The sequence below is a fragment of the Nicotiana tabacum genome, chromosome 24 (assembly GCF_000715075.1).
Source record: "Nicotiana tabacum cultivar K326 chromosome 24, ASM71507v2, whole genome shotgun sequence".
Lineage (NCBI taxonomy): Eukaryota > Viridiplantae > Streptophyta > Magnoliopsida > Solanales > Solanaceae > Nicotiana > Nicotiana tabacum.
The window spans coordinates 6,083,025-6,097,152 of NC_134103.1; the positions used below are offsets into that span (position 1 = coordinate 6,083,025).

Here is a 14,128-nt window from a genome sequence, read left to right on the forward strand (position 1 = left end):
ATCTTACGAACGAAGAAACTTATAGTAGAGAGCACTTTTCCCCTTGATAAGCCTTATATAGTGCATATGCTAATTAATCGAGTCAATTGTCTTAAAATGGCCTTAGACGAATCCATGGTCATTAAACAAAAGCAAGAAAAATCATATTTGCTGAAAAAACTTAGGCAAGCTACACATTTGGCCTTATATCAACTAGCTAATATACAAAAAGTATATATTGATTATATAAAAAATTATAGTAGTATATACTTTACACCAATAGTCGTCTATATTCATTGTTTATTTTTTTTAGTCATATACATAGATTATACATTGATTATACATAATTATATACATATAATACATAAATTATGCATATAGCGTACCTCAACCGATTATTTTTAATTTAATTAATTGGATGAACGACTATTAGGGTTAATTTTTCTATACTTGGTAGTTTTCTTGAAAACCTGAACTTTTGAACAGGAAAGAAAAAGTTAAAAAATGCAAGGCGGTCCACCACAAAACATGAGGACGCTCACATCTTATCATCGCCCATCAATAAATCTAATCACAGGCGAGTGATACACACAAGTCAAAGCGTCAAACGAACAGCCGACCAATATCCCCACAAAACATCCCTGCGTATACTAAACGCTCCTTTACATCGCGTGAGGCACAGATTCCACAATTTGCAAAGCTCTTCTTTTAAGTTCCCACCTTTAAACACTGCTCAAAAAGTACTCACTCAAAACACACACTGTCACACTAACAACACACAGTGAGTTGAGTTAACACACTCTTCAGTGAAGTAAAGCCCTAAATCGAAGAAGCTTCTAGAGAAAATGGCGGAAGGCAAAGGATCTTCGCTTGTTCATCTAGTCGTAATAGTACTCAGCTTAACCGCTTTCGGTTTCTCCATTGCCGCCGAACGTCGCCGCAGCACTGTAAATTACTTTCCTCTTTGTGTGTGTGTGTAGGTTTATTTTATATCTGTGTATATATGTAGCTCCTGAGTATATATTGAGCTTAAACTTCGCTAGATCCAGCGCGAATTGTGTATTTTGTGTAATTGTATTTGTGTTACTGACCAGTTGCTTCTGTATGATCTGAAATGCTGCATTTGTTAGCTCGGCTCTGATACTTTTTGAAATTTTTTAATTCGTTTTGTGAAGTGTTGTGTGTGTGAAAGACTGTAATGGAATTTGTGGTTATGTTTAACGGTGGGCTGTAGCCAGAGGCGAATTCAGGATTTAAATCCTATGAGTTCAACTTTTAAAATTTTTAGCATTGAACCCATTATATATTTAAAGTTATGGGTTCATATCTATTATTTTTGCAATTTTAATGAATTTTTACATATAAACTTTTACTCCGCGTCGAAAGTTATGGGTTCAATTGAACCCGTCTACAATGCACTACATCCGCCCCTGGCTGTAGCAATGCTGTTTCTATGCTTAGCTGATTTTTCAGTTTGGTTAATGTTTGCTATAGAATTGAGTAGCGATGCTTATTGATTAAAGTTTGCTGTGTATATCCTTTGGTGAAAACTTGAAGGTTTTGAAAATGAGAAGAAATTTACTATAATTATTGATATTGTAAAATTATAGGATGTAATTAAGGGGTCGTTTGGTACAAAGGTGGGCTAAACCAGGATATCTCATGGGATTAGCTTCGCATCCCATCACTTTACTGTAAAATTTATCCCGGGATTAGCTAATACTTATAACCAAATATGGGATAAGTACAATCCCAAATTCTATCATGGGATTATTATCCTTATCCCCTATATCAAATGATTCCTAAGAATCTAATTTCTATTCACTTGCGGTGTAAAATATTTTTACACAATCTGGTAACTTAGATGGTAGATGTTGGTAACTCTAGTTAATAGTAGCATCCAATTGATAACCTACAATGAAATGGTAAGTAACTTGCTATAACAAGTTAAATTAGGCTGGTGGTTTAAAAAAATCATTATAGTGTATGAAACTTAAATTCTATATTAAACTTGTCACTAACTTACTAAGATCAAGATGCTAGGTGCATAATGGGAAGAATGAATATAGTCTATGAAAAGTTTGAAGAATTTTATCAGAAGTCGATAACTTGTCATTCGTAATATATTATAATTGGGTGAATAAAAAGTAATACTGTAATTTCTGAGTCAGAGGATCATGTTTCATAGCAGCCAATTTTACCAGTAGCTACGGCCTACGATCTGTTGAAATTGATTAACAAATGGTGCCTATGGATCGTATAAAATAGTTGATTTATAATTTCTTAAAGATTTGCAGTTTATTCGGAATGATTCCTCCTTGTCCTTTGGTTGTGCTTCATTACTGAATTATGTCTTACCAAAATGTTTATTCTATATTATCTGATACGAAGGTGAGACATCCCTTCTCATAGAAGTGAACTTGATTTCGAAATCATCAATTTCTAGAAGGACAATTGAACTAATCCACTGCCAAATATAACAATCTAACACTGGATATGAACCTAGATAATTGTTTTCGAGACTGATAATAACTTTTACATCCAAAACGTAATTATCTATTTGATAGAAATGGTAACTTTGAACTAACACATCTAATGTTTGAGGATCTTTAGGAGCAAAGATAAGACAACTTCTGTAGTATAATACCAAGGAAACCCTTATTATGATCCCAAACGTATTATAGAGGGGTTCTTTTTCGATTCACAATCCGTACTTTACTTTCCTTATGAGCCCAATATAACTAGCTATTATACATGTGTTAGGATCATTGCAAAAAACAGTAGTACTATCACATTCTGCCAACTGGCTGCTAATATGTCACGACCCCAAATTTAGTCTGTCGTGATGGCACCTAACATGGTACTAGGCAAGCCGACACCTCAAAATATTTCCAACACATTTAAGTGAAAAATGAAATGACACAAGTTTAAATAATTTAAGCTTTCATAAACTGGATAGAAAGTCAAAACTCAATACGAAAGTCCCAAAATCCAGTGTGTCCCTGAGTACATGAGCGTCTATACAACACGAGTTTGAAAATATTGTCTATGAACAACTGAAACTAAATACATAAAGCTGAAAGATAGGGAGGGAGAGTCAAGGTCTGCGAATGCCGGGCAGCTACCTCGAAAGCACCGAATAATCAACACCCACCGTGACCGGTAACACCTGGATCTGCACACGAAGTGCAAGGTGTAGCGTGAGTACAACCAACTCATTAAGTAACAACTAACAGAACTAACTATTGGACTAAAAGTAGTGACGAGCTCAGCCGGTACAATTCAATATAGAATTAACAGTACAGAAATGTAGGCATGTTTTCAGGTTCAATTGATAAAACTCAATACAAGTAAAATAGATCAACTCTATGAGGGATAAGACATTTCTATATCCACATGCCACTATACATACTGTATGTGGTACACTATAATGGATGCCTCGCATATTCACACTCTCAGAGTACTCAATCACTCGGTACAGTACGGGGCAGATCTAGCTTAGGGAAGATCCATCCCTCAATATAAATGTATAGAGCAACTCCATGCCCAGGGAACTCCATCCCAAATGTGAATATATAGGGAAACTCCATGTCCAGGGAACTCCATCCCAAATATAATATCCACCGCGCTCACTGTGGAGGTGCAGACTCCGGAGGGGTTCCTTCATCCCAAGCTCTATAATAAGCCAGGTCCAGGCATAAATAAATAAAAACATGATGCGGCGTGCAGCCCGATCCCTTAATATCCTCACAATCAGGCCTTCGGCCTCACTCAGTCATCATTCCTTCCAGTCTCTCGGGCTCTCAATAATCATGATAAACAGCCCCAACAACGATGATATAATGAATCAATAGAGAACAACAAAGGCTGAGATATAATATGCGAGTAAAAACTGTGACTGAGTACAGAGTGGCAATTTAACAGATAATTCAACATGGAACACGACCTCTGGGTTCCCTACAATATCAACACATAGCCTAAGCATGATTTCTAGCATGATTTGCAGATCAATTTCTATAACACATGGAAAATATACGGATAACAACAAATTATTCAGCTATACAGTTCTATGAGATTGACCGAGTCACAATTACTATGGTGCACGCCCACACGCCCGCCACCTAATATGTGCGTCACCTCAACACCAATCACATGACACGAAATTCAGGGTTTCATACCCTTAGAACCCAAGTTTACAATTGTTACCTACCTCAAACCGTGCAAATCCCTACTCCAACACGCCCTTGGCTCGCGAATCGGCCTCCAAATGCCTCGAATCTAGCCACAAATAGTTCGATACAACCAACACGGGCTAAAGGAATCAGTTCCATAGGAAAATAGTAAGTTATTAATGAAAAATCAAAAAGTTGACTCCAAAGCCGCCCCCGGGCCCACGTCTCGGAATCCAATAAAAGTTACAAAATCCGGAAGCCCATTCAATCACGAGTCCAACCATACCAAATTTACCAAAATGCAACCCCAAATCGACACCAAATCCCCAATTTAAACTCTCCAAATCCCTAGCCTCAACTCCCAAAATTACACCTAAAAATCACACAATTTAGGTGGGGAATTCAATATGGGAAACAAAATTATTGAATAAATTTAATCACAAGTGACTTACCTCAAGAAACCCCTCGAAAATCCTCTCAAAAATCACCCAATCCCGAGCTTGAAACGTCCAAAATGAAGAAAATATCGGAAACCGTTGAATTTAAACACTGCCCAGTGCTTTCACACTTTCGTGCCAAATATCCGCACCTGCAGAATCGCTTTTGCGATAGAATTTCCGTTTCTGCGGAAGCCACTTAAGTCCACAGGACCCGCGCATGCGCTCCAGGTTCCGCACTTGTGGAAGCGCTTCTGCAGCCCATGTTCCGCTTCTGCGAAGACAGCCTACGACCCCCTTCTCCGCATCTGCGGAGCCTTGCTTGCACCTGGGGGCTCGGAGATACGGATGACCCCTCGCACCTGTGTCCTACCCCAGCCCAGCCCAGCTCCGCACCTATGCAACATCAGCCGCACCTGTGGCCAAGACCCTCGCCGGGTTCAGCAATGGTCTAAGTCCCATTTTGGATCCGTTAACCATCTGAAATCACCCCGAGGCCCTCGTGACCTCAACCAAATATACCAACAAGTTCCAAAACACGATACGAACTTAGTCGAACCCCCAAATCACATTAAACAACATCAAAAACATGAATCACATCGCAATTCAAGCCTATTGAAACTAAGGAATTCCAACTTCTACAAACGACGCCGAAACCTATTAAATCACGCCCGATTGATCTCAAATTTTGTACACAAGTCACAAATGACACTACGGACCTACTACAACTCCAGGAACTCCATTCCGAGCCCGGTATCCACAAAATCCACTCTCGGTCAAATCTCTAAATTTTCAACTTTCGCCATTTCAAGCCTAATTCAACTACAGGCCTCCAAATCATAATCCGGACACGCTCCTAAGTCCAAAATCACCCAACGGAGCTAACAAAACCATCAAAACTCCATTCCGGAGTCGTTTACACATAAGTCGACATCCGGTCAACCTTTTCAACTTAAGCTTTCGACCTTGAGACTAAATGTCTCAATTCATTCCGAAACCTCTCCGGACCCGAACCAACTACCCGGCAAGTCACATAGCAGCTATAAAGCACAGAACGAGCAGTAAATGGGGGAACGGGGCTACAACTCTCAAAACGACCGGCCGGGTCGTTACATAATCAAATAATGCGGAACTTGATGCTGAGCCCGTAGTTTGAGTTAAGGGTATGGAAATGGATTTGGAAGAAGTTGGAGGTTTGGGAGAAACGTTTCCACTAGGTGTTCCCCTTTTCCAGCTTGCCTGAGGTGTATGGGACGATTTCTTGTGTTGACTTGTCTAGCAAGAGTCTACAATTTGTAAAAAGAAAATTCAGTTATGGAAAAACTAATGCTCTCTGTTTCTTGCTAGTAAAAAATGAAGACATCTGGATGTATCACTAGTGAGTAGAGTTATGATCCTTCTGTTTTTAGAACAGAAAGAGAAAAGATGGATGAAGCCTCTGGAATTATTTTATAAAATGAGAATTTGGAAATAATATTTAAACAAGGGTGTTTTGGAAATTATATGAGCAGAAAGATGTTGACTTAGTGAGGGAGTCTATGCATGCATGATGGTCACAACACAGTATTTTGATGACTGTCAATCCATCTATAATATTTCAGCTCATTATATGACCTTAGAAGGTGTTGCCAATAGAAAAGGCAGAAAAGGAAACAATGCGATTATAAGGTGTCAAACCCAATAATTTCCTGGTTCAAAATTAGGAAAGGTAGACTGATGTCATAGTCTAGTTCCCTTACTTTTGGCGGAAAAGTTAATTAAACTCAGTAATTGTATGAAGAAACTTTTTTGAGGAGCTTCAAGTAGGTAATTGAGCTGTGATGAGAAAACTCAAATAAATCAAACTTTGCAGTCTTGTAGGTTTGGATGACTAGGCACTGAGACAGGCTGTTATAGTGTTATGGCAGTTAACTCCAGTGGCGAAGCCAGGAAATTCATTTTGAACACCCTTTGCCAGTGGGCTATGCAAGGGTCAATAACAAGTAATATTTTACCTTATACGTAGTATAATATTTGGCGACCCTTGGGCCAACATAGCTTCGCCAGTGGTTAACTCTGACGGACTGATGACTTAAACTACCAATCATTTTTTTGAATAGTACTTTGATACAACCAGCTGTGTAATTTGGTTCCTTTTGACAGGGTACTCTGCATGATGATAATGTTACAAATCGTACATATTGTGTTTACACCTCAGATGTTGCCACGGGATATGGAGTAGGTGCTTTCCTGTTTCTTCTTTCAGGCGAGGCATTGCTTATGGGAGTGACAAAATGCATGTGTTTTGGAAGACCTTTATCTCCTGGTACAAATCGTGCATGGGCCATTATATACTTCATATCGTCATGGTACGAGTCTCATCATTGCTCTCCTTTACCTCTATTAAGTAGAAATAAAAGTCCCACTACATTATTTTGGTCATCCAGTCAACAATCAGCATCGAACTATATTCTGTTGGCATGTAGATATGCATGGTTCTATCCATGATATGTTGTTATGTTTTGAAAAGGAAACTTAATCAGATCACATGTTTGTTATTCGGGGGGGGGGGAGGGGGGAGGGATTCCAATATCTGAACTCTTGTCTCAAATTAGAGTGCTTAATGGTGGATAACCATTAAACTATTGCGCTCTTCGCATTTGTCGTTATTGTTTTACGCTCTGGGTTGTTATCAAGTTATTGCAACACCATCTTGCAAATAATTTCTGCCATTTTATACGTAATGCTGATGATACGTTCCGAACTGCATCTTTTGTGGGTGATCTCTACATGATATATTAGCAGTATCCTGAGAGTTAACTATTTTTCATGTTACTATATGTGAAGACATCTTAAAAGGATTCGTCTTGTGTATTTGCGAAGGTGTACTAAATATTTATACATCTGCAGGCTGACATTTCTGGTTGCAGAAGCATGTCTCGTTGCTGGAGCAAAGAAAAATGCTTACCACACCAAGTATCGGGATATGATCTTAGCAGAGAACTTTTCTTGTGAAACACTAAGAAAAGGTGTCTTTATCGCAGGTGCAGTCTTTACAGTTGCAACCATGATCCTCAATGTGTATTACTACATGTACTTCACGAAGGCTACTACTCAGCCAGCTCATAAGACAAATCGTTCTAGCTCGAATGTTGGGATGACTGGTTATGCATAAATTTTGCAGAAGAAACTAGCTAGGCACTCTATATTACCTCCATCATGGCACTATATTTGTATAATGAACTACATAAGTTCGTATATGATAAGAAATCAGGTTATCGTTCAGTGATTGGGTATTTACAAAGTGATAGATTAGATAGATAATAGAAAAACTTTCATGTCTGGTGAAGAAATTTGAACCTTTCTCTTGTGGCAAAGGTAATGCAATGTGGATTTGCAGTTATGGAGCAATATTCACTTTTAGATGCTAGTGTTTCCTACCTTGCTCTTGAAATTTGTGTGTAAATCATATATACTTGGTCTGTCCTGTCTATCTGCATGGGCGAGTGGAAGTGAGACCCCAATTAGTAGAAAAAACCTACAACCGCTTGGGGTTATCTGCACTTGGAATTTAATTTAGTAAATGTAAAACTAAACATTGTTGTCACAAGAGTTGCAATAAACTTTTTAGAACCTTAAGTATGCTGCCCGAATTTATAGCTAGACGACTAAAGAATTAGTTTCACTTTGAAATGTTATTAAAAGAACTTTTGAATTAACTGAAATGCCACATAAAAAAAGGAACGCACCTACAAATTTTCGTTACGTGTATAGAAGAGAAATTATGTGTCAAATAAAATAGAGAAGGTAGGTACTTCCTACCATCAAATCAGAGTTAAATGCTAAGGTACTATAGCTGTCAATATGGATCGGGCTGGGTAACCTAGTTCGGTCCACGTGTACTTTAGCATATAGCTGTCAATATGGATCGGGCTGGGTAACCTAGTTCGGTCCACGTGTACTTTAGCAATTTACGGGCTAGGTTAGGCTAGCCAACCATTTTGATTTTGATGGGCCTTAAAATGTTCGGCACACCCTAACCTGAAATTCATGCACAAATACCCGAATTTAGTTATATATGCCTGAAGTTCAACCTTTGTCCTCCAATTTTTGCCAATAGTCATATGCCTTTAGATAAAAATGTCCGGAATTTTGGTCTTGGCAAACCAAACTTCATATACGTATGTTCGAAGTTTACTTACACAATCAATATGCCAAACTTCAGACAAAATTTATAACTTCATATGCGGATTTTTACAACTTCAGTCATGTATGTCTGAAGTTATTTCCGATATAGCCAGGACCTATAATTTATGAAATTAGGTTATGGTTTAAGTAGCGCCCCAAAATCGGTTATATGTGCACTCCTCCCCCCCTCTCTCTCTCTCTTTTGTATGTGAGTTAAATTTTGTTATTTTTTTGTTTTTATTTTCAAGAATAGTATGAACAAGTCGTACATAGCGATAGCTTAATGAACCGGACTGTCCTTTTTATGAACAGGTCGTAGAATAATGTGAGCCTTAATGAGGAATGAGAGGAGCAGGGTTTGTAAATGCAGTGGCAGGGGGGAGGATGTCGTCGGTCTGAGACAACAAGGACGGCATTCAAACAGAAAAGGACTACTTCTATAATCAATGATCAACATGAATTCCCTTTATGAAGACAGTCTGTCATGAAAATGAAATTATCAAATCTTTGACAAAGCTCTAGCTTGAATTAATCATATGTTTACAGAGATAAATAGAAGAAAATGTTACTAATTTTCTGGTAATACAACAACAATAATATACTCAGTGTAATGTCTGATAATGTAGTTTGGGGAGGATAGTGTATACGCAGATTTTACCTCTACCTTGTATAGGTAAAGAGATTATTTCTGATAGACACTCCGCTCAAGGAAACTAATTTTTTAATAATATTTTATCATTTTATGTGAAAATGATTGTATAACAAACCATATATTTGGACACTTTTCCAACTTGATTATAGGTTAGAAATGAATTTTACATAGTCAATATATTTTTAGGATCTATATGTTCTGTTAAAATAATTTTCTCAATAACAAGGTTAATGAAGCGAATATTGCACAAACAAAAAGTCGGAAAGACTATAGAGAAGTTCAAGCGCCTTGAATAAAAACATTAGAAGAATATGTGTATATAAATATTTTGGTATAATAATTGTGTCCTATCTTGAATTTATATTTGGTTGGTGTATGTACCTTAAACTTATAACAACCAATTTATTTTGTATTTACCTCATAGAGTCTTAATTATTTCATTCTGTTTCACCCACCTCTTTGTATTCGAATAGTACAATCAAATAAATCTAGTTCAAATGATAAAAAATTGACGCGTTGGCTAAATGTACAAAGTTAATTATTAATCCCACTAAATTTACTGGCAAATTGATGCTGGATTTTCTGGTTTATAAATTATTCAATGGTCAACCTTAAAATAGTAGTATATCTTGTAGAACTATATGGTTTCAACTTTAAAAGGACAAAAAGAAAAAGTAAAGAAAACCATTTGTGAACAACGGAAGATACAGTCGCATTCACCACTTATATATTGCTCAACAAATTATATATACAATTGAAAATTATAAAAAAAATATATTTATCACCAAGTCTGCCATAGTAGAGTAGCTATTAGTACAATACTACAAGGAAAAACCATCAAATTTGATTTTGTACTAAAATTGAGCAACCTCAATTTTTTGTTTTGTTTAAACTCTTGGTGTAATATTTACATTCACCGCTATGAAAAAAATATTATATTTGTCCTTTGATCCTAACGAAGTTTTAATTTGACGGTAATTTTAGACTATAGTCAAAAGTTAACGAGTAAATTTAGTTTTTTTTTTCTCTCAAAGAATTGAGACATGTGAAGTCCATCAATTTCAAGATGAAACTCCGTGAATGATAAATACAAATACGAGAGACGATTTGCTAAACGCAGGATAAATGACCCAAAGTTTAACAAATGGTATAGTAGATTAATTTCGATAGTACAAGAGCAAATTTGTACAACAATAATAACAAATTTATACAATAACAATAACGTACCTAGTCTAATTCGACAAGTGACGTCTAGAAAAGATAGTGTGTATACAAACCTTACCCTACCTTTTCCAATAAGTATTATGTATCTAATGGTTTTAAGATCTTGAGTGCACATCAATTTGAAAACTATTTTATATAAAGTTCTAAGTTCAGAAGACCAAGTTGCCTTTTGGTTTGGTTACAAAAATTAAGAAAGGAATGTCACATTCCAAACATTTATTAAAATCCTTTTACCAAATGCCAGCCCAAACCTCATCATAGACAATCAATTGGCCATATCCTCTTTTCATTTAAAGAGTCATAATCTAATTTTGTCCCTTTCTAAATATTAAAAAGTATAACAAGTCCCATATCCCTATTCATGAGAAAGAGAAAGAGGAAAAAGGCAAGAAGAAAATGGCCAAAAAGGAAATAAAATTACTAGTAAATGCCAAGAAGAAAAGGGTAAAATGTTTAATAAAAGACAGTCCCAGAGGTTTAATGTGGTGTTAGAAAAAGGGCCAAAAATTGAATAGTAAAAGACACAAAGAGAAGAACAAATCTAAGGTACAAACTTAAAAGGGGTTTAACTTTATTCACATCCAGAAGATCAGAAATGCTTTTTTAAAAACTGGGAACTTTGATTTGTTATATTCTCTTACTTTTTTTAATTTTGCAGATTCAGAGACACATCCAAACAAAAGGCACTTTTCTTTAGTCCCTTTTTTGGGGGACAAATCCGACAATATGAAAAAGTTTTGGGCTACTTTTATCAATGTTTTCTCATAGTTCAAACTCTGATGAAAAGGGGTGATTGTTCCAATACACTGCCACGTGAAATCTTTTGCACATTGCCTAATTAAGCCTAAATATAGAAATTTATTAAATATATATAAATTATTAATTTAAAATTTAATAACTTAAAAGAACTAGAAGTCTGAACTCATAAACTTTAAATTATAGTTTGACCTCAATGTCTAATTATTAATTTTTGTTGACCAATTTTGCTCTTGCATGTCCAAATATTAATTGAGGGACCTATGTGCTTGAATTTTGAAGATTTGTCTAACCGTACAAAATAAACTTCTACTCACTCCGTTTCGATTTATAGGAACATATTTCCTTTTTAGTTCGTGTAAAAAAGAATGACTATTTTTTTTATTTGGAAATAATTTACCTTTATCCGATGATTTATAGCCACACAAAATATATATGCCTCATTTTACACCACAAATTCAAAAGTCTTTACTTTTTTCTTAAATTCTGTGCCCGGTCAAATATGTTCACATAAATTGAAACGGAGGGAATATTTTTTTTTCTTTTATTAATTTTTCTTTTGGGAAAATTCTAACAGTGTGTAGTCTTGTGAATGTTCATGGATTTGACAATTCCTCGAGCAGGTCGCTCCAACCAGTCAACTATTGCATTTTCCTTCCTTTTGAAAAGAAGAAAGACAAGCTTTTGAAAAGGAGTTTAATATTTTTAGATTATATCCTATCACCTAAAAGATTATTATATATAATTATTTAGAAAAAGTAAAATTAGAAATATGAATGATAAAATAAATTATTTTTTATAAAATATTAAAATACACTGATAATATAATTTTTTTTATGTATCTGTATGTGTAAGTTAAATTATTTTCTAACCGGTTATAGTAGGGTGGATTATTTGTCGTATTTTACTCTTTATGTATCTGTATTGTCGTATTTTACTATTGTGTAAGTTAAATTATTTTCAACCGGAAGTAAAGAGTATTTATTGTCGTATTTTACTCTTTCCCTTCAGAATTCTGAACTTGGCTTCGACAAGAACCCTAAAATGTTGTGGCATATATAAGTCTCGATTTTTATATCCTCCGAAGAAAGAATAAAGGAGATGACAAACGAGAATTATTTAAGTAGCAAAAGCATGTATATAGAATGCAATCCACAGAAAACTCTAGTTGAATATAGATGAAAAATTGCTAAATGTATGTATATAAATTAATCTCAATATTAAACGAGATTTGGTATAGTCACCGACCTGGTTTTCGTGGTTTAGGTAAACGGAATATTAGCAACCTTTTTAGCTTAAATTCAATTATGATTGATAAAAATTTCCAATGGGACAATGGCTTCATCAAATGGATCGACGAATGTAAGTAAAAAATGTATAAAAATCAAAGTGAATTAAATTATATTGGAATGTCGGAATGAACAACTTCCGAGTTTACAGTGTCTTTCTGCGAAAAATCGAGAAATTATCTCTCAACAAACCAGTTATTTATTTTTTTAAAAAAATACATAAATTTGGTTCACTAGAAAAAAGTTTTATTATAAACATTCGTTTTTAAATTTCTTTAGTTCATGTATGGGCATCAAAGTCGAGTCGTTAGCGTTGCCAAGAATAAGTTCTCAATTATGCAAAATTGAGCCAAGTCGCAATTGTCCTAATACTGTATATTTTCTAATATGTAAGCTTAAAATGAAAAAACTTACCATTTGCTAATTAAGAATTAATATTAAGCTTAAAGTTTTTTAGGTTCGAATGATTTATTTGGGTTTCTCTTGGAAACATATACTGAATCCAAGTACACTGGTAAACCACACCATATAGCTACTTGATTCTTTAAATTGAAGTAAAAAACGAACAATTGGTATTAATATTTCAATTAGGGTTCACAAGTTCACTTAATAAGCATCAAAGCTAGCAATTTGATAAATTACATGCATAGTTTTAGGGTCGTACGAACCAAGTGAGCAGTCTTCTGTTTACAACGTATATCTCAACAAAAGTAATTTGATAAATTACATGCATAGTTTTTTAAATTTTAATTTAGAACGTTAAACAACAAAATTCTTTGTTAACACAGTAGCGAGATTCCCGGTCAATTTAACCTACCAAAATACGTCCTCATGTTTTTGCAAATCTCTGTCTTTAAATATAAGTACTTTTTTAATCCAAGTGTACTTTTTATCTTAAGCTCATTAATAATTGACGTTTTCAGTAATTAGGCAGCATCATCTTTCATTCTCAAGTGATAATTAATATGCATAGCGCCGACATTCAATTCTTCATATATTAATATGCATTTTGCGGTCAGACCTAACAATTCCATAATGTTTTAACAAGTTCAAAAACTCAAACAGTTATTCCAGAATGTTTGAATTACAATTGATCATTCCAAGCAACTTAATCTCATATTATATATATATATATATATATATATATATATATATATATATATATATATATATATATATATATATATATATATATATAGTAAAAGTTTACATTGTCAGTATATATAAATCAAATCCTTAAAATAATTTAATATGACTGATAATGTTAAAATTTCTCATGAATAACGGGTGAAGTACACAAATAACCCTCAAAGTGGATGGTTTGAATATTTGTCCCCGCCTACCCAATGATAGAACTTCAAGTTTAACAAGTGTTACCCCTTGCTTGGTCCATAACAATAGTTCGAGTTTAACAAGTGTTGCCCCTTGCTTGCTCCATGGACGATACTTTTA

General features: G+C 35.0%; 1 protein-coding gene across 1 annotated transcript; it reads left to right on the forward strand.

Moving 5' to 3' along the window:
* The first annotated feature begins 701 nt into the window (after window positions 1-701).
* LOC107814248 (uncharacterized) lies at window positions 702-7,997 on the forward strand. The gene is made up of 3 exons (XM_016639624.2): window positions 702-926; window positions 6,731-6,936; window positions 7,478-7,997. Exons 1-3 carry the CDS (start codon window positions 825-827, stop codon window positions 7,740-7,742), a joined length of 573 nt encoding a protein of 190 aa, XP_016495110.1. The 5' UTR covers window positions 702-824; the 3' UTR covers window positions 7,743-7,997.
* Window positions 7,998-14,128: the final 6,131 nt, after the last annotated feature.

Excerpts from the sequence above, each read along its gene's own strand:
- LOC107814248 (XM_016639624.2), top strand. The coding sequence starts at position 825 with ATGGCGGAAGGCAAAGGATCTTCGCTTGTTCATCTAGTCGTAATAGTA. Across the intron at positions 927-6,730 it reads CCGAACGTCGCCGCAGCACT|GGTACTCTGCATGATGATAA; the intron begins GTAAATTACTTT and ends TCCTTTTGACAG. Across the intron at positions 6,937-7,477 it reads ATATACTTCATATCGTCATG|GCTGACATTTCTGGTTGCAG; the intron begins GTACGAGTCTCA and ends ATACATCTGCAG.